This window comes from Strix uralensis, chromosome 24 (assembly GCF_047716275.1).
Source record: "Strix uralensis isolate ZFMK-TIS-50842 chromosome 24, bStrUra1, whole genome shotgun sequence".
NCBI classification, from domain to species: Eukaryota; Metazoa; Chordata; class Aves; order Strigiformes; family Strigidae; genus Strix; species Strix uralensis.
Window position 1 is genome coordinate 7,182,528 of NC_133995.1, and position 24,639 is coordinate 7,207,166.

General features: G+C 53.5%; 2 protein-coding genes across 6 annotated transcripts in view; both read right to left on the reverse strand.

Annotated features, from left to right (window-relative positions):
* Nucleotides 1-9,118: 9,118 nt before the first annotated feature.
* Nucleotides 9,119-15,973, reverse strand: LOC141954379 (Krueppel-like factor 15). Of its 3 annotated transcripts, none has more exons than XM_074893819.1 (3): nt 15,918-15,973; nt 12,186-13,227; nt 9,119-9,500 (listed from the first exon to the last, which is right to left on the reverse strand). In XM_074893819.1, exons 2-3 carry the CDS (start codon nt 13,118-13,120, stop codon nt 9,323-9,325), a joined length of 1,113 nt encoding a protein of 370 aa, XP_074749920.1. In that variant the 5' UTR covers nt 13,121-13,227; nt 15,918-15,973; the 3' UTR covers nt 9,119-9,322. The 3 variants fall into 3 exon arrangements, with proteins under 3 accessions (XP_074749920.1, XP_074749922.1, XP_074749921.1); XM_074893821.1 differs by lacking the exon at nt 15,918-15,973 and adding an exon at nt 15,052-15,085; XM_074893820.1 differs by lacking the exon at nt 15,918-15,973 and adding an exon at nt 14,103-14,990.
* Nucleotides 15,974-17,147: 1,174 nt separating this feature from the next.
* Nucleotides 17,148-24,639, reverse strand: part of SLC45A3 (solute carrier family 45 member 3) — a 31,746-nt gene continuing 24,254 nt past the window's right edge. For 2 of the 3 annotated variants that reach the window (XM_074893594.1, XM_074893595.1), the window contains exon 6: nt 17,148-22,882. In XM_074893594.1, coding sequence (XP_074749695.1) covers nt 22,427-22,882 — 456 coding nt within the window. In that variant the 3' untranslated portion in view covers nt 17,148-22,426. The remainder of the gene's footprint in view (nt 22,883-24,639) is intronic. The other variant, XM_074893596.1, reaches the window with a different exon arrangement.

Below are 24,639 nucleotides of genomic sequence, written 5' to 3' on the forward strand. Positions count from 1 at the left end.
TTGTTGGGCGAGTACCATCATCCCCAAACACACAAGTTGTAGCTCAGAGCCTGGTTAAACCCTGAGCAGCTCCAGCTGCAATTAATGCTGTTTCTATGAAGGCAAATTCTGTATCGTTACCATGTCATCTCCTTCAGCTGGTCCCGTTTCATGGAGCCAAGTGACAATCAAATGAAGTGAAAGGGAGCAAGACGAGGGAACAAAGTGTTGCATTGCACAATACCTTTAAATAACCCTTTATCAGCACTTACTGCACACTCACAGGGGATCAGAAGGGAGATGAAAGCAGAGAAAGCAAGGAAGTTTAGGGAATTGAGATGCCTTTTAATTGCAGGGAAGAAGTACAGGCTTTTTGCCCAAAGCATGCTCTCTGTCATGGGGAGAGAAGAAGTTTTCAACCAAGCTGACCATTATTTATTTATTTTCAGAAGTTAACTACCACATTTTAAAATCAAATTAAGAGAATGGTTTCTGGTTTTCCCACCTCCACTTTCAAAAAAAAAAAAAAAAAAAAAAAGATAAACTGGGCAGAGAGGGGAAGGGAAGGAAAGGAAAAAGGACAAGAAAATCCTCCATAAAAGTCCAGAGTCAGTTTCTTCAGCTTTCAAAATAATTAAAGCCCCTTTGAAATGAAAGCATGTGCTGTTTTCTTTTTCCTGTGGAAAGCATCGGTCATTATATCCACAGAGCACTTCACCTTATCAGTACTGCTCTTCCCTTGGGAATGCCCAAGCCAGGAGGCACTGAGCCAGGAACAAAGGTCCGGAGCTCAGGAGGCCCTTTTCCCATGGCACTGAGCAGGAGCCTCTTCACCTCTACCTGATCCTCTGCACTGCAGATGACTCAAACACAACTAACGCTCCACGGGTGAGCCAGACTTGCTAACAAACACCACAAGCCTTGGGTCAAGCATTTCCCTGCACCCATCCGTCTTATCTTCTTCTGCTGTGCTCCATCCTAACCTCTTGCTCTGTTTAGAGCTTGGACTCTCTCCTCCCACACCGAATCAAAAAACAAAGAGGAAAATAAAGAAAAGCCCTGTGCTCTCTCAGACTCTTCCTGTAGAGTCACACGTGGGAGGTTTGCCAACATCTGCGTGTGTGTACCTCAAACAGAGCTAAATCCATTTCCCTGGGAAAGGATCAGCACCTGGGTTTGCCCAACACGCTCAGGGAGTGCTCCTGAACCCAGCTGGTTTCTCCGAGAGCTCCTGCAGCCTTTGCGGCGATGAACAACCTACGGGACTGGCGCACGCCATGCCGTTTCTTTGAGTATCTTTTCCTCCTTTGGCACCGAGCATCACTTACTTGCAAAGTGGGAGAATGATACAGCTCCGACAAGGAACATTTCACAAGATATGTGATCACACAAACCCGGTGTTTCAGCACGCGTGCCAGACTCGAGTGGGGTCCGAACATGTTTTGCAAGGCAAACAGCAGAGCTCCTTCTCTGAGCGCACCACCACAACTCCAGATTCTTCCCTGGCTTTGTTTCTACTTGCCATCAGCAAAATCTACCAGCACACCCAAAAACTTCATATTTCCTTAGCACTCAGTTAGGAAACAATGCATGAGCTGAACCCAAAAATCCAGTGCAGGCTGCCGCGGAAGAGGGACAGCACACAAAAACCAACCCCACTCCACCCCCAGTAGCCAAAGGACCTAAAGGGCTTCAGCTACAGCTGTATCAGCTGGGGTAATTCCACTGACAATCAAAGCATCTTTTTTAGACGGATAATAAATTTCCTACTTTGTGCAACTCTCACTTTGTTCTGCTTCCCCTGCCGTGGGTTTGCAATCCAGCGTGGGCTTGTTCCTATCTTAGACAACATCACAAGGGAAAAAATATAGGACAGACAAAGGGATGGAATAAAATCAAGCAGGCAACAAGGCAGGATTTGGAAAAAGCTCATACGCAAAGACCTTTTAAAAAAGCAGCTCACACACAAAGGCATTTTAAAGAGAAAGAGGCAGCAGAAAAAGGAAGTCAAACAAATACATTTCAGTTGGGATTTCTGGTGAAGGTTAATCAGATGGCAGCACCTAGAAATAGATTTTGCAAGTTCTGAGGCAAGGACAAAGTCATGAAGTGATACGTAACTGCCAGTTCTAGGAAAATGCAGGACAAGTCAGTCAGAAAAGCGCAGAGATTTCTAAAAGCACTGACTTCTCAAAAAAGAGAAATCTTACTGCAAGGTTCTGACATTGCCATCACGTGATCATGGCTTGGGAGAGTGACGGGAGGGAGCAGGGAAGCACAGGCACCAGGAAAGCCAGAAAATTATGCAACAGCTAATCAGACCCTAACGAGGCCTCGCTCCAGAATATGGAGGTGCTATTTTAATACAGCTCCCAACTCTGAGACCGAGCTTTGCAGGAGTCCTGGGAATCCAAAAGTCGTGAAATAAGCAGAACCGCTGTGAGAGGTTTCGTGCCTCATTAGTGAGAGGATACATTCACAAGGGAAAAGCCTTTAGATCAAGGAAGGGTTGGTTGGTTGTTTTTAAAGCTTCACAATGAAAATCCACTCGTTGCTCTCTCGAGAGATGCTCTCAGGAAGCTTAATGTTCAGCGCCTTCTCGGATCACCACGGCTTCAGTTACCAATATTAGCGCCTTAGACCACAGCTCCTAAGACATCCTTGGAGGGGAAGGGGGGGAAGGCAAGCCCCCCGCTCGCTTTGAGAAGCACCTGTGAGAAAGCCGGGTTGCTGGTCACAGGCAGCAGGAGCAGCACAAGTCCCGTAGCAGCACGGATTCGCAGCGGGACGGTCTGGCTCTGGGGCTGCCAGCTGCCCCCTTACCCTACAGAAGCTCTACCAAAAAGTGGGCATGAGTGCTAGTTTGCCTACGAGGCCTAGATGGTGCTAGTCATCAACTGACAAATTTACAGCAGGAAATCTGCTGTCACTTGGTTCAGAGCAGCTTCCCACCCCGCTCACAACCCACGGCAAAGCTTTGCCACCCAGGTGAACGTAACGCTCTTCGTAGAGACGCCACCCCAGCGTCCCAGAACGTGGTGGCACTTGCTCATGCGGGAAGTCGTCACTTCACAGAGGTCCCAGAGACGCTGCAGGATGCCCACGGAGTATTACAAGGCACAGAGGGGCCCACAAATACCGGCTGCCTTTGCTGAAGCTAAAAGGAGCACAGGAAGATGGAGAAGTAACTCAGTTCCCAACCTCGTGTTCGCTTTCACACCCAGGCTGCTAATGATCTCGTATTTCTCAGACCTGATAAAGCCTTTGTGCACTCTGGCTTTTCAGCTCTCCGGGTTTCCTCTGCAGAGAGCAGCTCTGCCTCTGCTTTGGTGTTTGCTGATGCTCTCAAAAAGCCACAGATTCACACTGGTTTCAAGCCCTTGTTATTTCTGAGGCTGTGAATGCAAGAGCCCCTGCCTCGAGGACCCGGCAATCTGCACGCTCAGGGTAGATAAGAGGCAGAGAGGAAGTTCAGCACCCTACAGCAGGCACTGGGTGGCTAATCCAGGCCACGAGCCTCCATCTCCACTCCCCCAGGAGATATATGACTGGGGCAAGGCCGAGGCTCCTCAGCAGGCAGCCACAGAGGGGAGTTCACTGCTCTAGAGTTAAATACTTTGCTGAACAGGATGTGCAATGCCCCCATCATACAACAGCTGCTAATATTCAAAGGAACACTCAGTATTTCATTACAGGAAAAAGCAGAATTTCCCAGTTGCATGAGAACTTCACTACACAGTGAGGAACTGGATGCAGTAGGAGAAAGGCTGGGGTTTTTTCACTGACTCAGGTAGGCTTGGAGGAGGCGTCAGGTGCTTGTGGAAGTTAAGCCCTAAAGTCGTGCACCAGGGGATCTCTGGTTATTACACAACGTTGCCAAACTAGTTTCCACCATGTTATCTACACAGTCCTTCTCCTCCTAAAAGCACAATTCCCCTTGTGAAGTTCCCACATCCTGAATAAAATTCCTGAATACAACTCTTAAAAACCTCACTGGTTCTCCTCCTGGCCCGACCCAACAGCACCATCACAGCTGGTAACAACAGGGCAAAGTCAGGACCCATCGCGACCATTTAAATGACATCTAGAATTTCATTTCAGAGCCTGTTGTTTGTGCAAACAACCCAAGGTCTGAAATAGAAGAGGTGAGAAGCAGACTGCAGTGCGCTCAGCTTTCTTAGCAAGGAGCTGTGAAACTGCAGTTGGGGAGAGATTGGTGTAGTTCACAGAGAAAAGCCAACGTTTCCAAAAGCGAACACAGATCTGTGGATGTCAAATCACATATCTGATTTCCCCCCCTCTCCCACCACATACTTTCTAAGCTAAAAAAAGGCTTTATCTGGGTGGATTTTCCAGGAAAGCTGGAAAGGATAAGCCCTTTCTGTATCACTGCCCAGTTCCTGGATCAAACGACAAGAAATGGCACAGCTGACCAGATAGTCACCCCCATCCTCTCCCACAGGGCTCCAGCCAGGGAATTTATCACATCAGCCGAGAACCTTCCCCCAGCAAGGCAGCTGGGAGAAAACACCAGAAAAAGCAAAGTGTTTTACCTGCATAGGCAGCGGAGAGCAGCTCCTAGGAAAGGTGCATCCCTGCAAACAATCTGTCCAAAGTCCATGCTAAAAACAAGCGTCCAGCCTGGGGTTAGGATCACTGAGCCCCGCGGGGCAAGCGACCAACAAAAGCCGATCGCTCATGAGCCTTATTCCTACCCAGAGATGTTCTGCCCTGTTCCTACCGCCCTGCCAGCGGACTGGTGCCTCCTTAGAAAGCTGATTATGAGACGGTAAGTCATCCAGCATGGCCAGGCCAAGTCAAGGCAGGCAGCTGTTTTAATTTAGCTCTTTTGTTCACTAAGCTTCGCTGTGCCCTTAACCCCTCTGTTCCCAGGGCAGGAGCTCCCCCAGAGCCTGCTCACCGGCTGACAGCGAGGGGAGGCGAGCAGAGCATCAGGGGTGAGCTATTGCCTCAGCTGCAGCACAAGGCCGTGATATACCCCACTTCTTTGCAAGGAAACTGCTTTTTGTGCTTAGTCGTGGCTCCAGAAGAGCTTGAACCACGTCCTGGGACACACGCAAACTAGCAAGGGGCTCCTGGGCTTTTTGCTTCGAGCTTCAGGCCCCAGAAGTGCTGCTGAGCCACCCGAGGGTTCGTGCCTTGCTGGCAGGGCTGCAAACCTCCTCCACCCATTTCCCATTTCCAGCTCCCACCTTTCCTTACTCAGGGCCAGGATCTGGCCCAGCTGGTGGCTAGCTGGCAAGGCAGCAGAGGAACGCTCAACTGACCCTCTCTGCTCTTGCAAATGTTTGCCTGTTTTCCAGCCTGTGCGGTCCCAGACCCACAAAGGCCCTTTCCTGTCCTGGGAAAACTCCAGCCCCCGGTCTGCTCCCTGCCCCAAGCCAGCTTCTGCTGCTTAACCACCAGGAAAAAGAGAAACTACGCCAAAAATTACATTTGACCCAAATAAAACTGGATTCTAGAAGGAAGAATCATTAATAAAAATCCAATTCTGATTTTATTGGGGCAAAAAAAGGAGAAACCTAATGATCCATCTCGGAGATATATTTCCACAGGGGCCTTAAACCAAGCCGTGGATTTGTGCTGGCCCTTATCTCATCTCAGCAGATGAGCAGCCAGCACGAGCTCCACGTGGGCTGCAGCTTGGGGATGTCAGTGCTGTCACGCTGCCGAAGATGGAGGGCTCTGCACTGCGTACTGCTATATCCAGAGCCCCAGCTGCAAATTTAGAATTGCCTGAATTTCTCTTTGTGCTCTCCCACGTCCTGCCCTGCTACAACTCCTGTCTGCTTGCATTTCATTTCTTAAAAAGCACTGCTTAGCAACCTGACAGCCTTTTCACTTCGAGCACAAGGCAACCAGTTCCTCCCATTCCTCCTCCAACAGGGAAACCATGGCAGGCACATGGCCCCGTTCGCTTAACGGCACCGTCTGAGACGGAGCCGGGGTTATAACAACCCAGCAGCCCCGCTGACACGAGGGCAGTTTGTGTCACCTCTTGGCAACTCCAGTGTATTTTTGTTCCTGGGAAGACAGAAGGGCCCACGTCCCTCCTGATGCCACAGATCCATCTGTACTTCCACCACAAATGTTTCTGCTGTGGAGTAATATCCTCACTGGAGTAAAGGATAGGTAATTACAGAGCCTTCGGTAAACTTTTTAAGCCACTCATCCAAAGTCCCCAGAGGGAAGCAGGTGAGACTATAATACGCATTGCTCAAGAGATACGTATCTAGGGTATTTTATTTTATAAAAATCTCTCCCCTCCCTTTGTGGTTTGTTTAAAAGGAATGGCAAAACAACCCAGGTACGCTGCAAGTCACCACTGCCAGCGCTCCCAGCCCTGTCTGCCGTGGCAGATCCAGCCCAGGACCAATGTGGACTCTGTGGGAGCTGTTCTCCAGATAAGCTGCTGGAGAACAGAGAAGGGCCTCGGACTAACGATGAGGCACAGCTCTTCTTGCTCCACAGTCTGGAAACATGCAATCTCTGCAGTTGCCTTCGGCTGAGAGCGGAGGGAGGCAGGATGGGGCAGGTCCAAAATGAACAGGGAGTGCTCTGAAAGAGTCTGGAGTGAGGGAGAAGAGCGAAGGGGGACAGATAAAAGCACAAGACGGGCATGAGTCATGTTGGCGTGTGGCCTCCGAAGAGAGCCCTCAAGCAAAGGGGGTGTGAAGTAAATTCCTAGTCAGGCAAAAGTCCACTAAAACAAAAGGCAACCCAAAATAGGCTCTTGCATACCTGTCTCCTCTGGCCCACCGTTAAAGGTTCAGCATCACATGAACTCGGGCTGTGTTTCTTGCTGGCATCTGGTCACGCGTGGCCAGGCCAGGGCAGAGGTGGGAGCACTCACAGTGCGTTGGGAGAGCGCTCGCTCCCCGAGGCAGGCCCAGATCTCCAGCTAATCATTGCAAAAGCTGCCTTCCTCCCCCGGAGGGGAGAGCTCGCTCCAGAGAGTCAACAGGAGGGCTGCAGCTCTTACACACTTCCACTTGCACACAGAGGAAAGAAACCCCACTGCTGCAGGCAGCGACTTTCCATTCAGCCTACCCACACCTACCCACTTACGGGCTAAGGATGAAGGAGTTTAAGCTGGGATCCAGAAACCAGCAGTCGCAGACCTTTGGGGAAAGTTTGGATCTGAAGTCAAGCAGCGGTGGCTCCAGCTAGTTCTGCTGTAAACCCTGCCCTCCCGCCTGGGGACTGGGAAAGCAAATCATGCAGGTGTTCTCCCAGAAACACGCAACCCGGGCACGCCAGCTCTTTGGAAACCCAACAGCAGATCCATTAGCCACGGCTCACGCTGCAGCCGTGCAGCTGGGCGAGCCACACGTCGGTTCCCCGCTCTGCTGCGGCTGGAAGCTGGCCAGCAAGCCTTCCTTCAGCTGCTGGCCTGCTTGTTTTCACAATGAAGAATCCAAACCCCAAGCCAGCTTTAGTAACGTTTCTCCTCCGCGGAAACATCATTCCTGCACGCTGCAGCTTTGAATTTAGAGAAACTTTTGCCATTTATAGGGGCCAAAGGCCTGGGGGCAGAGGACCCTTCTCTCTGGTGCTTGTATAGCGACCCGTAGCATCAGGTCCTGGGCTGGACCGTGGCCCTGCAGCACTGGAACAACAAACAGCAGGAGAAACAAGTTCATTGTGCGCCCTGAGTGCACCAGAGAAACTCCATGGTGGAAGGTGCCCTACCCCATCCATCTCCAATCTCCGCAGCAGCAGCATCTCCTTCAAGAGCATCCCCAAATATTCTAGACTAAGAATAAATCCAGGAGTTTCAGCTCCCTTGCTCCTTCTTTCCCTGAAGTCACACTGCAGCAGCTTCTCAACAAAGCTGGAAGAGGTGCTGAGGAAGGAGCAGTCACCAGCAGCAAACACCTCCAGCCAGACGATGCTGTACCTGGGATGGATTGCTTTACAAGCTTGTGTTTCTTGCACAGAAGTTTGGTGTCTCATCCAGAGATGTTTGTACCAACCCTTAGAGCAGGACACCATATCCATCCCCACCAGTCTGGCTTTTTGCTTCCCCAGAGTCATCACTCGAAAAGGGCTGCAGGGACCGAAGAACAACCTCTTTGCTGTACAAACAGGCCCTCCACAGGGCAGGGAAAAATGGTTTAGCTCATTTCCCCATCTTTATTTTGGGTACAACCCAACACTCCTCACTAAAGCCAGCTCAAGGGCAGCTTGAGACAAGTGCGTGAAGTCCTACTCTGGAAGAGCGTTGGGGTAACAGCAGAACAGCATGAGCACACCTGAGCTGAAAAGAGCCTGGAGGCGCTAAATATCAGCTTGAGACATGCTGGCAAAGTCACGTAGAAAGGGCACGCTGCCTAGCTCAAACTCCTGACGCTTATTCTTTGTTTGTACAAGCGCCTAATTCCCTCCCAGATGTTTGCAAAAGCTCGGGAAGTTGGCACAGTAGCAAGGAGTTGGCCTTTAATTAACCAGAAATCAAATACAAAAAGGACGTAAGCAACCTGTGAGCTGCGCTGCTCCCCCTGCCCGGAGCGTACAGCTCCTCCGTGGGTCTGTGCAAGTCGGTGTCTCTCCATACTGCTGTTCTTTCACGCCAGCATGTAAAAAAGGACTTTTCTGGGGCTGCTGACATGTCTCCTGATCCCCTTTCAACGCACACCGTTGAGCGAGCTGAACAGATGCGTTTCCCGCCCGTAGCCGCGACGTCACACTCCCCAACAACGCCAGCGCACCCAGCGCCAGTCAGGTGAAAAACCACCAGCACAGAAAAGCAGTGTTAGGGACAACACAACCACCTCAACCACAGCAGAAAAGCCACCCCCAACGTCTGCCTTCAGCCCCCACACCACACCCAAACACCCCCCGTCCATCCCCGGTTCTGCCAGGTGGGCTCACACACCCGGGTTTCTGAGCGAGTCCGGCCAGAACAAAAATCCTCTCTGGCTGTCTCTGAAGTGCTGCTGGTGTCTCGGGAGGCCGGTGTGACTCTGCAGCAGCCCCGGGGATGCCTCACGGCGGGGCTGGAGAGCTGTGAGCACGGGTGGAGGTGACACCTACGCGCTGTGCAAAGGGATCTTGTAAAGCTTGTCCTCTACCCCAGCCCCACGCTCCTACACACACACACTCACCCTCAATCAACTCAGGTTTCCATCACCTGTATTTAAGAGAGGGACAGTAGTACCAGAAACAGGCTGTGAACGCAGGTCACCCAGATAACACTGGATCTCCTATAATTTGTTAAAGAGAGTCATTTCCCCCTCGTCATTAGTGTAGTGGTTTTTGCACTGTTTGCCCAGCTTCAGGGCCTCCTGGACTCAGCCTTGCAAGGACGAGCAGCAAAGACTTAACTTCTGCTGCTGCCCTGAAGCGTCCGCTGGCTGCACGGCTGGCCCCGGTGGATCTTCACGTGTTTGGCTAAGTGGTCACTGCGGGCAAACTTCTTCTCGCAGGCGGCACACTGGTACGGTTTGACACCCGAGTGGGAGCGCTTGTGACGGGAGAGCTCATCCGACCGGGAGAACCTGCAGGAGAAGGGAAGCACGGTGGACCCAGCCTTCGCTGCTCAACAGGACAGGGAATTTGAGCACCCTGGCACACGGGAGGCGGAGGTCTGTGTCTGCCACAGCCCCTTGGGGTGACCCTAGACGGGTCAGTTCTGCTCTGCTCCATCCCATTGCCCAGCGAGGCACAGCTACCCCAGGCTGGAGGAATGGAAGGAAATAAACCCCTCCAAGGGGTGACTCAGAGATAGGAAAGAGGAAAAGAATTCACCCACTGAGATCTTCATTTCTTTCCACTGCTCTTAAAGGACAATGTCCACTTAATTTATTTTAGACTCGCTGCAGCCTTTTGGGACCTGACAGCCCCAAGGCCAGATGCTTTTTGGGGCATCAGCCCAGGCTGGCAGTGACTAAAGGACCCTGCCCAGGAGCCTGGGTGGAAAGGCTTGGGATGTAACTCCCACATCCAACCAAGAGCATCGCTGTTGAGAGGAGGCTTGTTTTTCCTGGGAGAGCACAGGTTCTCCCTGCAAACTCTGAGCATCCCCTTCTTGCTCAGAAGTGAGTTTTCACTGTCAGCCTGGGCTGGATTGGGAGCTGGGGAGAGAGAAGCTGCCTGTGAGCTGGTTTCAATACGAGCCCAAGGGAGGAAAAGCAAATGCACCCAGCCTGGAGCACAGGAGCCGAGGTCTCCATGCTGAAGCAAACTGCTGTTGACAGGGACCACAGGAATACCCAGTGTTCAGACTGCTTGTCTGTGTGATTCCCACACCTGGGGCAGATCAGCTGAACAGCCTGGAAAGTCCCTTCAACCACATGCACGTCCCCGCTTAATTCTCCCTCCTTTTTTCCACCTGGCACACACAGATCCAGCCCCGGGGGCACCTGCAGCAAGTTGGCCCACAGCTGGTTTGTGAGTGCCACCTCCAAGGTCTCAACAAGGCCTGGGAGCTGGCGTGACTGCAGCAAGCTTGGCATGTCCAAGTGTCAGGGGAGTGCTGGAGAGGAGGACCGGACAGGATTTACTCCTGTTCTGCCTCTAAGGAGCCAACACAGATGGCAGGAGTATCAGGATGGAAGGGTTTTTCCATCTGGCTGAAACATGCCCACGCAAAGAAGCACAAAGCAGGGAACTTCAGATGTAACCCCAGACTCCCAGCGATAGGATTTCAAGCTCACACCTGGTACAGTAAATACTGTGGCTGCTCACAAAAGGCTCTGTGAAAACAAACTCTGTCCCAAGGCCTTCCTCAGGTCTTCCCTGCAAACCACTGACTTCTTCCCCAGCTTTATTGTGAGAAGCGAGTTTCAAGGTCTCAGCTCCTCACAGAAAGCAGGGACAGGAGAAATGACAGATGTATTTACAGTTAGGGCCACATCTAGAAAAGGGAGCATGGCCCGGAGAACCCCAGCCCCAGCTGAGCACATCACTTGACAGCGTAACTGCTCCCACGGAGGGGGAGGGCAGGGCAGCAAGCGAAGCGGAGCACAGCGGCTCAGTGGCCAGCCCCCAGGATGCCACCGAACAGGCTGGCACCATCCCTTTCCTCCTTCCCAGGAGGAAAAGTGCTGCTTGAGGGGGTTGCAGTTGTCCCCTTCCTCATCCCCAGGTTCTGAGCATCAGGTGTGGGAGGGTTTAGTGGTACTGGGTGGTACTGGAAAAGGAGCCGATGCCTATAAACATGCACTGCAGTTGTAATGAAATGGAGGGACAATTGCTGATGGCAAAGGGACAGCAGCTTGGCAAGAGGGAGTCCCAAAATTGGCATTTAGTCTCATACCTTCCAGAGTTTCACCACCCTGAGACAGAAGCCAAAACGCACCATCCGGCGAAACAAGGCAGCGGGCATATGCCAAAGCATTGCATAAGAAACCAGGAAAGCTCAGTGCTGCCAGCACCAGTTTTCTTTGTGATATGCTTTGAGATCTGCTGATGAAAAGTGCTACGCAAGACCTGAGGATTATTAGCCCTTCTTGCCAAAGGCTGTACTGAGCATCCTGTCCCCCAGGACAAGTACACGGTACCAGGAAGAGAACACAACAGCAGAATAATAATCAGAGAAGTGTAGCAAGATTAAAAAGCAAGGTTAATTTAGGGAACACAGATGAAAGAAAACGATAACCACCATCATGTGCAGAGCAAACAAAAGTAACTGCAACATGGAGATATGCTACAGGCCCACAGGTGTCTGAGGGATACAAGCAGCCAGGGCAGGCAAGCAGCACGAGAAAGCAAAGAGTTGCTGAACAAACACAGAACTATGTGCTGGCTCCTGAGGAAGCAGCAAGAGTCCTGTTTCCTGGGACAAATGTTAATGGGAAAAGCCGTTTTTTGTAGCCCAACTCTGTCCTGAACTAGACAGAGAAAGCTTGCAAAATTACAACATCACTTGGAAAAGCTCTATTGCCAGAGGGTGTTTAGGCATCCAGTTCAAGGGGGATTTGAGGTGTTGCAGAGAGTGTCAGCTACGCTTTCCCAGCTGGAGGTTTTCAGCACTTTTGGACTGAGTGAAAACTGCCCAAAGCGCTCGACAAACTTTACTCCTCCAGGCTTCCTTCCAACTCTCACCTATAACTCACTCGGCAAAGAAAACTTGTGATTTTATCCTGGATTTTCACTAGCCAAGAGCTCTCCTGCATCTTGGCAAGCAATGGCAGGCCTCTGGCAGGGACACCCATTCGCACAGTCCCACAGCTCCCACTTACCGCCAGCCACAGTTGGGCCAAGCACACGTGTAGGGTTTCTCGCCGGTGTGCCGACGGAAGTGAGCCTTGAGGTGGGAACTCTTGGTGTACATCTTGCCGCAGCCCGGGTGCGAGCACTTGTGGATGCGGACGAGGGAAGGGGGGGCTTTCTGATACTTGGGGGTTGCCTCCACCTCTTGCACATCCCCCGGCCCCCCTGGCCTCATGGTGACTGGCAGGGGGGCAATTTTGACATATTTCTGGTCCATGATGGTCACAGGGGGCTGGACCTGAGGGAGGAGAGACAGGTTTTGGCCCTGCAAGCTGATTACCAGCTGGGCCACCCTGACACCAGCTGTAGCACTCTGCGCTAGCGGGCTGCCACTGTCCATCTGCAGAGGCTGGATTTGGAGGACTACAGGAATGCTCCCAGCGGCTACTGCCCGGTCACAACCATCCGCTGTCCCTGCAGGCTGAGCAGCATTTGAGACATCTTCTTGAGCCACGCTGGAGACAGGCTGTCCCTCAGAGCTACCTAAGCTGATCTCAGATTTGATCTCGACCTTCCCTCCAGCTGGGTGAAGCTCACTTGCTTCATCTTTGAGGAACTCAGCCTTCTCCCTGAGGAACTCCTCAATCTCCTCCAGGGTGGGAATGAAGTCCTGGGAGAGGCTGCTGCAGAAGTCAGGCAGCCTGAGGTGAGCCTCGCAGACAGCGACTGAGGGTTTTGTGTCTTCCCCCTTCGTGCCAGACAGGGGGAGCGAGGTGCCTTCCGAGTGGCTAGTGCTGCCAGCAAGGAGATGGCCAGAGCCTTCGGGGTGGCCGGACACCCTCTCCCCGCCGTGCCCCGGCAGAAGGGATGGTGGCATGCTGCGTTGCAGAGCGCTGGCAGAGCTCTCTAGCAGGGAAGAGCTGGTCAAGGAGGGCAGCAGCTCCTGGTGACTCACAGAGACCATTTGTTGACTCACGTTCTCTACCCACACAAAGCTCTCGGCTCAGCTGGATCAGGAGCCTCGGTAAGAGCTCAGCTGGAGCTCCTGAGGCTGGGGAAGTCTTCGTTCACCTACAAGGGAACACCACCAAGGTTATTTCCAAATTAAAAAGCAAACAAGAAAACCTCAACCTTTGAATAAAACAGACTGTGCATTAGAAAGAAAACATCAAAACTAGTCAGTGGCCTTTGTTTTTAAAGAGTCTGTTGCTCAAAAAAACACGTGCTAACCATTTTCCTATGCAGGATGCTAACAGGCTGCAAAGAGCTAGATTCCCCCCAGAAGCAAACTTCTCCGGGGAGTTTGTTAAGGTAAAAATACACAATGAAACTCTTCATCCCTCTTCTACCTACGCCAGAGGGCACATGTGTGCTGCTAGATGGCAGAGGGGATGACTTGTGGCTTACAACTAGGAGTTAATTGAAAGCCAAGAGAGGGTGCTGGTTCCTCCACACTGCAAATGTTGGTACAACCACAACCTGACACAGACCTATCATGGCTGGATTAAAGCTAACTAGTTGGGGAACAGGTAACGAGACACGAGAGTGGCTGCTGCCAAACTGCTTGGGGCTCTGGTGAGCATTCACCAGCAACCCCGCTGCTGTGGTTACGCTGGTTACCGGCGCCCGAGCGGGCGAGTTTAAAGCCAGTTCAGGCAGGTCTGCCCAAGCTCAGTCACACCGCCAGAAAGCATCGCAGACAGACTGTCTGGGGTCAGCTCACAGGGCCCTCGAGGACACAAACACCACCTTTCAAAATAGGCAAGAAATAGCACAGTATCTCCAGGTCAGACCCGTGCAGTCTCCAGAAGGTGACTTCAACCCGCCAAACCCCAGAGGCCCGGCCGTGCACCGTCCCTGCCCCTGCGAGAGGGCAGCCCCGAGGCTGCACCCTGCTCTGGCCACGCCTAAACTGCCCAGGAGGGCAGGAGCTTTCTGCTTTTTACCTTAAATGCAGAAAGTGAGTTTCCAAGAGAAAAAACACCTGTGCCAAAGCCCCTCATGGACCTTTTCCAGAGTAAGTCCAGGAGATTTCTGCAGAGCTGCAAACCAGTCAAGCCAGTCCTTGTTATCAGTGCTTCCTCAGGGTCCTGAGAGCTGGGAAAGGGAAATTTTGAGAAGCAGCCTGGATGTGATATAAAGGCTCTTCCCCTTAAAAAGAAATAATCCCCACATTGTTCAAAATCTGCGAAGAGCAGGACGCCACATTGCTGGGGGCCATTTGCAGTGCTGCCCACAGCCTGGCTCCAGCACAACTCTGCATCAACAAGTCCTGATGAGCAGAGACCATCGCTGCTGACACGTGAGGTAAGAAAGGTGTCTGGGCCAACCTCAACCTTCAGGCTTCCAGTTTTCATCACAACACAAATCCGTGCTCTGAACCACCACCTTCAAGGCAGCACACAATTCCACTCCTTCCTCCACACCAATGTTATGATCTCTTTCTGATCTCTGCTTCTCTGACTCTCGTCTCCTCTTTCTACAGGCTAGAAAAGCCTTCCCCCTCTGGCTACCAAACACTTCTGTTTACCTCTTCCAGAAGGTCTTAAAACCTGATTTTCCAACAAGGTCTCCTCAAAGAGCAGCTCAGGAACTCTCCATCCCATCAGCATGCCTGCAGGACAACTGAATTAAACTATGAACTCCTCAGCTCAGGAGCCTCATTTAGTGCATACCTTGTAAATTCAGAGTGAACAGTTCTGTTGAACCAACAACACAGAGAAAAGCACAACCAGAGGGCAGGAAGGTCCTGTGGTTAAGCTGCTGGTTTGGGACTGAGGAGATCTGAGCAGGGTCTCCTGCTCCACTGCAGACTTCTCGTGTGACCTTGGGGTAGTTGTTGGCACGCTCTGGTCCTCAATTTCCCATCTAAGCGGGGTACTAGTAAGGTCCTACCTGGCAGAGCGGTGCTAAGGGGAAATGTGTAACCTGGAGGTGTGCTCCGATTCTTACAGCCTTTGCAGACACTCGTTACAGATGTCAGTGCCTTGTCAATCCAAGGCATTTCTGCAAAATGCACGTCAGCGGTGCTGTCATCCCAGAGAAGCTACTGCAAGAAAATGGAGACCTGACTTTGGCCTTCAGCGAAGCACACTGCAAGGCAAGGTCAACGTCGTTTTCGAGCTTCACTTTGTATTTCTACTCCTACAGTTTTTCCGATCCCTAAGAGCACTCAATTACCGTACGAAATCAGCAGATGTGCAGTTTGAGCACACAGAGAAAAAGTAATTTGCTCAAGGTCAGCCAACAAGCAGGAGCTGGGAACTCAGCCGAGGGTTACGACTCTCCTCTCGTGACTGAACAACACGAACAAACACCTGTAACCTCTTCAGAGCCGTGGATTACATTCAGGGTGTCCGTGCAGAACCTGGGCTCACGAAGCCTTTCAGGACAACCACACCACGCCAAGTCAGCCACTGGCAGCCCACGCCACGTGTAGGGATAAAGGGACGCCCCACGCTCCCACCCGGCCAAGGACAAGCACGTGTGAGCAAAGCAACCGCTGCCCCCAGACCCCACCGCGGGGAACGGAGCCAGGAGCAGGCTGGAAGCCCCCCGGGCCGAGGAGACCGAGCCCGGCCCGGCGGCTCCCTTCATCCCCGGGGGGAGGGAAAAAACCCAAAACAAACAAAACCCCAAAAAACACCCCGCCCCAGGGCGACCTTGCCCCCGCCGAGCCGCCCCTCCGCCGCCGCGGGCAGCCCCCCGGGGAGCGCAGCGGGGCGGGTGTCCCCCCCCCCGCGCCCGCCGCACCCCCTTACCCGGCTCCGGTCCATGCTGGCACCGCGGCTCCCGCAGCGCGGGGGCGGCTCCCGGCCCGCCCCGCCCCGCCGAGGGCTCGGCTCCGGCCGCCGGTCCCATTGGCGGCCAGCGCCGGGCCCCCACCGGGCCGGCACCGGGACATCACCGGGACCCGCACCGAGACACCACCGGGACCCGTACCGGGACATCACCTGACCGGCACCGGGACACCACCGGGACCTGCACCGAGATACCATCGAGACATCACCGGGACCCGCACCGGGACACCACCGGGACCCGTACCGGGACATCACCTGACCGGCATCGGGACACCACCGGGACATCACCGGGACCCGCACCGGGACACCACTGGGACCCGTACCGGGACATCACCTGACCAGCATCGGGACACCACCGGGACCTGCACCGAGATACCATCGAGACATCACCGGGACCCGCACCGGGACACCACCGGGACCCGTACCGGGACATCACCTGACCGGCATCGGGACACCACCGGGACATCACCGGGACCCGCACCGGGACACCACCGGGACCCGTACCGGGACATCACCTGACCGGCATCGGGACACCACCGGGACCTGCACCGAGACACCACCGGGACATCACCGGGACCCGCACCGGGACACCACTGGGACCCGTACCGGGACATCACCGGACCGGCACCAGGCTTCGTACCAGGACCCCACCGGGCTCCCACCAGGACCCAACGGGGACCTGCACGGGGACACCACCGGGACCTGCACCAAGACACCACCGGGACACCAGCAGGTCCCCACCGGGCTGGCACTGGGCTCCACACCGGGACCCCACGGGGACCTGCACAGGGACCCCACCGGGACCTGCACCAGTTCCCCCACTGGGCCCGGCACTGGGCCCCGCTGGCTACCCACTGGGGCAGCCCCCAGAGCCCCCCCGGCCCGGGAAGGGCCCACGGGCCACCTGGATTCAGGTTGTCCCGGGTCTGCTGCCCTGTCCGGCGGCTGGAGCGGGTCCTTGGGCCCCGCCGCACTTTGCCGTTAACGTACACTGGAAAGTCCAGATTTCTCCAGCAGTTCAGGAAAAAAAGTCCTGGCAGGCCACCGGCATCCATTGGGACACCGGTTTTCACTTGCACAGGAACAGTTTTGGCAGGGCCGTAGCGTCCTGACGCTGCTGCGATAAGGGGCTGCGTGAGGTCTCCTCGTGGCTTCCCAGGGGAGGCCCTACAAGGCTGAGCTTTAGGATGGTTTAGGCTGAGCCCCACGGAACCATGCAAGCAGCAGACTCGCAGGATGCTGGGAGCCATCCTCTGGTGGGGTCACTCTAAAGCACCTCGTGTTCCTCTCGGTGTCACCGGAGCCCTGTGACAGAAAAAAGCACGAGAGTGAGAAAAACGACAGCGTGCTGCGCCGTGCGCAGGGCAAACAGTGACCGGAGTGAGGAATCACGTTTACCTCTGCTCTCTCAAACCACTTGTAGGGTTTGACGGTGACACCGGTTTGGGGTTGATATTTCCAAGCAGAGGGACAATTCTGAGGCAGGCGGTGTCCCTGTGGGTGAAGGGAGTTTCTCTTACACGGAGCCCCGCAAACCTGAGGGAGGGAGTGCAGTTTCTCTGCTTTGTAAGAACCGTGAGATTTTGAGCCTGAACAAAACCTCCTGGACCGGAGCAAAGCTTCACATTTGAAAACCAATAAAAAACGCCAACCATGAAGGTGCACGGTCCCTTGGAAAGGGCAGTCCGACTGCTGAGCCGGGGTGCCCCTCGCCCCGTGTCTGTGTCAGGGCCTTTAGCGTAAGCGCCAAGAATATTTAAAGTCCTTGTCGGGACTGGGAAAGTCTTGGCTCTTCAGAATCCTCCGGCACTGGCTAGTGCAGGGTCCGAGCACCCAGGGCTGTGACCGGCACCATGTCACAGAATCGCTGGGGGTCACAGCAGGCAGCAGTCCTTCCCCTCGGGCTGCCTGGCGGGGGGGGGGCGCCCGGGAGCCGCAGGCAGCAGCCGGCAGCTCGGCACCCCCCTGCCCACGGGGCCGGTGCTGGCAGGGGCAGGGAACCGGGACAGGGACCAGGACCGGCGCCCCCCCCCGTCCTCCCCACGCCGGCGCAGACGCTCTGCGTGTGTCCCTCCGCGCTCCGCCACGAGGAGGCGCCTCACAGCCGAGAGTCCTCCGCGCCCCGCCCATCGCCCCGCCCCACCGCTCCTTCAGCGACACACGCCCTTGTCCCGTTTAAACACCTTTTATTTCCTCCTTTTCATAAAAATTTATAATAGCCTTCCTCTTACATTGTATACAAAATATTTACTCTACCGAATAAATAAAACACGAACATCTTGCAGACAGCACGTGATCTCAAAAGAAGAAACAGCATCCAGACACCCTCCCTAGAGACTCACACCAGTCGCACATTAAAAAGACATTCTCCCTTCTCCCCTCTGCTCCCCATCTCTCCAAATCTTGCAGAAGGGAAGGAGAGGCCCAGCATGATTCACCCGTGAGAAGAAAGCGGAAGCGCACCTACCACCCGACGGTCACCGCCTCTGCAGAGCTTGTCCCTGTAAGCTGCACGGTATTATCACGTCCTGGAGAGACTTTTATGCTCACACAGGTTGTATCAGTAACAGCGTGGAGGGGATGCGCTTACCTGAACTTGCTGGTCAGTATGTGACTCCGACAGAGCAGCTGTCCCTAGCAGAAGCACACCAGGTTAGTCAGAAAGGACAATCTCACCAAGAAAGGAGTTTCTCAACAGACACTCTGGAAAATGCCTGTCAGCCCCAGCACCAGCCTCAACTAGGAAGAAAAGCTTTTGGTAGGAACAGAGCACACGGACAGGGCCACTGCGGTGACGACAAATGCAACATCCCTTCCGGGCCGGGGGAAGGCAGGTGCCAAGGGCCCAGCTCCAGCCTGAGCTCAGGCCGCCCAGCCAGCTCCTGCGACGCAGCCGGGACGGTGCTGGCGTGAGGCTGCAGGCAGGAAGGGTTATGAGGTGCTTTACGGACAGGGCAAGGCCGCAGCGAGGGGCTCGCTCCCACCCGCCGCCCGGGCAGCGCAGTCCAAAGGGCCACGTCCAGGGCAGAGCCAGCCCATTCCAGCCAGTGCCCCATACCCTCCCATCTACAGGCCTCCGATTTCCCCTGAACCCCCTCTTCCCCCCGCTCCCTCGCCCTGATCTCTCCCCATTCTCTGACACTGCTGCCTTGTCTTCCCTCCTCGCTGAACTCTTACACACAAAGCGGCTCCCCTGGTCCCCCACCTGCCCAGGACCCGACTGGTGTTCCCTCCCCTCCTGCAAACAGCCACGCTCTCGGGGCAAACGGCCCCAATCTTCTCCTGGTGTAACAGGAGGGGAAGAAGGAAAGGAGCAATTCCTGAATTCGCTGGGTTTCACTCCAGATGGAGAGATGGGAAGAAGGGTGCCAGGGGGAGAGGAGAAATCCAAGAGTCTCTTGGTGGATAATCAAGGGAAGCGTATCTGAATTAGGAGAGAACAGGACAAAGCCAGCCTGCCCTCTCCTAGGACCAGATCAGAGCCAACACTCTGGATGCAGACAGCAGATTTGCTGAGGAGATCTGGGTGCCAAATCCCTGATCCAGTGCAGTGATGGGGATGGAGGAACAGGGAGGCCGAAGACATGCTCGATCTGTCAATGGAGGACAGGCCTGAGACCCAACCTGCACTGACTAATCCCCAGCCCTTCAGCTCAGCCAAGACAGAGCCTGCTGCACGTGCCGTGAGCCCAAACCTACTCATGTCCACCAGCTACAGCCGGGCTATAGCCACACCAAAGCCACCTCAGCGGGTGGAGGGCAGGTCAGTCGGGGTATCTGGCAGGCTTAAGTCTTCTCCTCTTGAGGGACAGATACAATTATGCATCAAGAACTGCAGCATCTTGTTCTTTCACATTCCAAACCAAAGGACATTGTAAACCAAGGCTGTCTCCAGCCCACTGCTTTATCACTTGGATGTCTGTAATGAAGCATTCAAGGCCTTTATCATCAAACCTGTACACCTCAAGTCTGGTGTGGAAGTACTCTTTAGGCACTTAAGTAAATGGCTCAATTATCAAAAGCACTTATCATTGTAGCAGCCTCCATGTGTGAAGGTTCCCCACACTTTATGTAAGAAAAAAAATAATTAAGGATTCTTCAGCACTCAGGTAGAGACCTGTTTGAAAACTCTCGGGTCAGAGGTTACTGATCACTAGGAACATTCATCCAAGAAACATCCAACCTCTGGCAATAATATTTTGCCTCAAAGACTTCCTCCTGAAGCCTGAAGTGGACAGAGACCAGGGTAGGAAGTACAGATGAAAAACTGTTTCCGTAGGCTGTTAAACAGCTGCCAAATCCATCCCCAAAGCAGCTGTGTTTCAGCACACAAACCTTGCTGTGGGAAAGGGAGGCTGGTAGGCATATAATTTGAGAAGAAATAAAACAAAAACAGTGACCCTGTACGGGAAAGAAATGTTTAAAAAACTTAGGAGAAGCCTTCTCTGGACCCGTCTGCAGACAGCAGGGGAGTGACCTTGCCAAGAAATCGTCTGACAAGACCTTGGAAAAATAGCAACATTTTGCCCTTCTGCCGAACCTCAAAAGAGCATTTCACTGCCCACACACCTCCACAGAAAATTAGTCACAAACACTTTGTTTAGACCAGCCAAAGTTAAGGACTGTTGAACTCCTGTGTACTCCCAGCCTAGCCTCCAAAGCTGCTTTCCTCTATGCATTGTAGGCAGAATTTGGATCATTTCAAAGTCTAAGAGCTGACTGTGGGCCAGAACCTTGACTCCTACTTGGTGTAGGGTAGTCTTGGAGTGGTAGACATCTGCCCCCAGCAGAATTATTCCAGCTGGTCCGCTCCTGTGGGGAATGGGACTGGCCAGAAGGACACGCAGCTGCAGCCACTCTTCTGCCAGTGGAAGGGGACTCACACCTGGGAGCTGAACAGTCTGAACAACCCAGTGCTACGGGAGCAAGAGGCACCCTGCCTCGCTCTAACAGGTAACTCTGTTCATACTGTGCCTCGGTAAGAGTCTTGACTCCTGGCTGGGAATAAAATAAATTTTAAAAAGCCCAAACAAGTATAGCATATTAAATATGTAATCTGGATTGGCAAAGCAGAGGCACAAACAGCATCAAGAGTGTCTGTCCTGTTCCTTTTGTCCAGCACACCAAGAAGAAGGCTTACCCTGCTCTGTGAGCCCCTGCCAGAGTGGCTGCAGGCACATTTCACCCTGCCCACCTCCTGTTTACGCTGCTGTTTCCAGCAGCCTCTGCTGGCAATCTGTGAACTCAGGCACCGTGCTGGGTACCGGGGTGCAGCGCGCTCTGCGAGGTGCGCTCCTGCCCGCCCGCCAGCACAGCCGAAAGCCTGTCTGTCTGGAAAGAAGAGTCTGGTCTAGAAGGTTGCTTTGGGGACATGTCTTTGAGGGAAAACAGACACAGTCAGCGACCAACTCCAGGTAACTGCTACGGTAGTGACTGCTGCGGAGTTCAACTAGTGGTCAGCGGACAGGCAGTTCCTCAGGCCTGGTACTCTTGTCCCCCCGTAGCCTTGCAGGAGAGCTCTTCCTGTTCTACTTCACTGTCACAGGACTGAAAACCCTCCAAGAATAGATTTTCCTTGGGATATGGCAGCATCTTTTGGGGGCCAGGTGTGGAAGAGGCACAACGGTCTAGATCTGTTAGGGGAGAGAGCAGGCGGCAGTTCTGAGTGCTGAGGAGTGGGAGGTCAGAGCTGCTGAGAACTGTGTGAGGAAAGCTAAAAACAATCATTAAAAAAAAAAAGTTAAGAAGTCCTTTCTATCTGATGCAACTTGGTACATAGGTAAAAGATAAGTCACCTTTTGGAATTGGTCCTAATGAAACGTTACTTGTTTTTCCAAAACAAGACATAGTAACTTTTCTCCTAAATGGTTTCTCCCAGTCAGAACAGAGGTGGGGAAGGACGGAAACGTGCGTGCACACATATGAACCCCCTTTGCTCCGTGGCCAAACCTTAGCCACCCATCTTTTTTTTTTCCAAGGAAATCTCCTCCCAGTGTCCTATTTGCAGAAGTATTGCTCAAGAAGTTGAGTAAAACTACAACAAGCAGGGGAAGAGGAGACAGCTATAACTGGAAAACGGGAGAGCCAATGATTTCTTCCCTCCCCTTCCCGTACCACCGTCTCTCCTGCTCAGAAACATGACCCGTTATTAAAGGAAAAGCCCATTTCCTTTCTCTCCCCTGTATAACCCCCTTTGGTGCTGGCTGTGCAGTGCTTTCTTTTGATAAAGGCACCTTTGGAAAGCACTGATGGCCCGAAGCGCAATGCCCCGATGCCTCATATTTACACCTGAGATTAGCCCTGCTGCATCTCTCCTGCCCCCAGCCCCAGAACTACCCCCCAGGGCCACAGCAACGGCGTGGCGAGAGCAGGGGCCACACGAGGCTTCCCACAAGCGGCCACGTGAACACACACACACATCTCGTTTTGCCACGTGCAGGCACCCGTGCGCTGCCCTCATGCCTTCCACGTCACACGGAATATTTCGCCATGTCACTCTTATCAAAGACAACTTTGGTTGCAAAGTAAATGGCTACCAGGCCAAAGCCGGCAGCTGACACCATGTAGGCAGTCACTGACTGCGTAAACTGGACGATGGACCCCATGAAGAGGGAGGGGACAACCTGAGAGAGGAGGAAAGCACTGTCCAAAATAGCCAGGTCCAGGCAGATCCCTCGGCCAGGAGGCACTGAGTCCGGTTCTCCCACCATCATCATGAGCGAGACGTCGCAGGAGGAGCTGACGCACAGAGCCGAGCTGGCGGCTGGAGGTGAGGAGGAAGAAGAGGAAGAGGAGAAGAGGCTCCCAGCATGTCCATTCTGGTAAGGAAGCTTCTGGCTGGAAAGGAGGCCTTTCGAGAAGGCTGATTTCTTGTCCAATCGAGCTGCATCTTCCTCCTCTTTGCTCTTATATTTATGCAAGAATACCTAGGGGAAAGAAGGAGGGCACGTGAGGAATGAGTGGGTAGGGTGGAGCCCAGCAAGCGAGGTCGGGGGAGAGGGGGCCCTGGTTTTTGTGCAAGAGAGCAAAACCATTCTGTGCTTTGTGTGTGTCGGGTCAGGCTGTTAGAGGTGGGGAGCGCCCGCAGTGAGCCTGGCCCACGTGAGATGGCCTCCAGGAGCCAGCCTGGCTCTTCCCAACTGGCACGGGATTCAAAGCAACCCTGACTCACCGGGGGAATGTGGCCAAGTGGTGCCTTTGTTGCGCTGAAGCTCTGGGGCTCAGCAGACCTCTGCACCCCAAAGCCAGCCCAGGCTCTGCCTGGAGACATTTTGCACTGAGCCCTGGGTTGTCACCTCCTCACCCAGGGAATCTGGGCACCAACTACAGCTCAGCCCATCCTGAAATCAGCCGATACACACTTGCAGGGCAGGAGTGAAGGGCCAGAGCCCACTCTGGACATATCACAAAGCCAGACAGTCCACTCCAGCGCAAACAGAAGTGTTCATAAAGTGTCTGCTGGCAACCCAAAACCAGAAGAGCCCAAGGGGCAGACAAACAGTTCAGAGCCCTGGATGCATGGCTGCTTCTTAATGTCTGGGATACGTAAAAGTGACACCAGCTGAGATGGCACAGCGCTGGGAACTCAGCAAGAGCTCTTTTCTCAGCTCTGCAGCAGACCGTGCATACATGACCTCAACTGAGCTGCTTCATCTGCCTGACCTAAGCCTCCTCACTCAGGATAGAAAAGAGGGGCAGGAAGAAGAGAAATTTTAAAATCTTTTTCTCCTCACCCCTTTTTTGCCTTGCTCTGCTCAAGCTGTGAGATCTCTGGGGCACGGCTCACTCAAGCAGTATTCACACGGAGTATTTGGATCAAAAAGCTCTCCAGGTTAATGCCAACAAATAATGGGCAGTCATGTGCAGACAGTGAAAATTCTGCAGAGCTCCAGCTTTAAAACTCCAGGGCATTTGCAATTATGCACAACCACTGGTCTGCATGAGGTAGAGCAGATAACGAAGGACATGTTAATCCATTATCTGCATGGTGAGATTGAATAAACAAAGAAAATGAGAAGGCAAAAAGAGCACCTGTTTGAGAGCAGAGAGCGCTGTATCCAGCTGCAGGGCTCAGAGGGGCCTGCCTGAGCTATCCCTCCTTTTGCAGGAGGGACCCGGGCACAGATGAACAGGAGGGAGCCACTGGTGCAGGAGCGTGGGCACTTGGGCTCTGTTGTGGCCATCGTGAGGCTTTCAGCAGTCCTGGCAGCCACCCAGCTACACCCAGCCCTGCCCTAGTGTGTGTCAGCACCAGCCCGCTCTGTTCACGCTGCCCCAGGCCATGGCTGCAGATCCGTAGCACAAACAGTTTCAGATTCAATCGGAGAAGAGAAACCAGAAGAGAAGAACTTCACTAAAGAGCAATCGGCTTCCAAAAGCTTTACCTGGGCTCTGCTCAGCTGCTCACTATACCCTTCAACTCCTCAATTCTGCCTAAGCTCATCGATTTACGCTTGAATGAATCAATCTGGGACATCACTTATCTTACATGGAGCTTAAAAATCCTGCCAAGTGCCTCCTATTGCCATCAGACTTCAAAGCAACTCAAAACCCAGCACAGAAAGGGCATTGTGTGAGCCGAACTAGGATGTCCCCCACAGTTCCAGCCCTTCGTGTTTCACACTGACGTTCCCAGAAGCCTGCTCAGCTGCCCTGAAGGCACACACCACATTTTCTTGGTTTC

What these genes read in the sequence shown, in the direction of transcription:
- LOC141954379 (XM_074893819.1), bottom strand. Translation starts at nt 13,120, where the DNA reads ATGGTCTCTGTGAGTCACCAGGAGCTGCTGCCCTCCTTGACCAGCTCT. An exon ending in TGGCCCAACTGTGGCTGGCG is followed by an intron (nt 9,501 to 12,185) that starts GTAAGTGGGAGC and finishes CTTCTCCTGCAG; the next exon opens with GTTCTCCCGGTCGGATGAGC.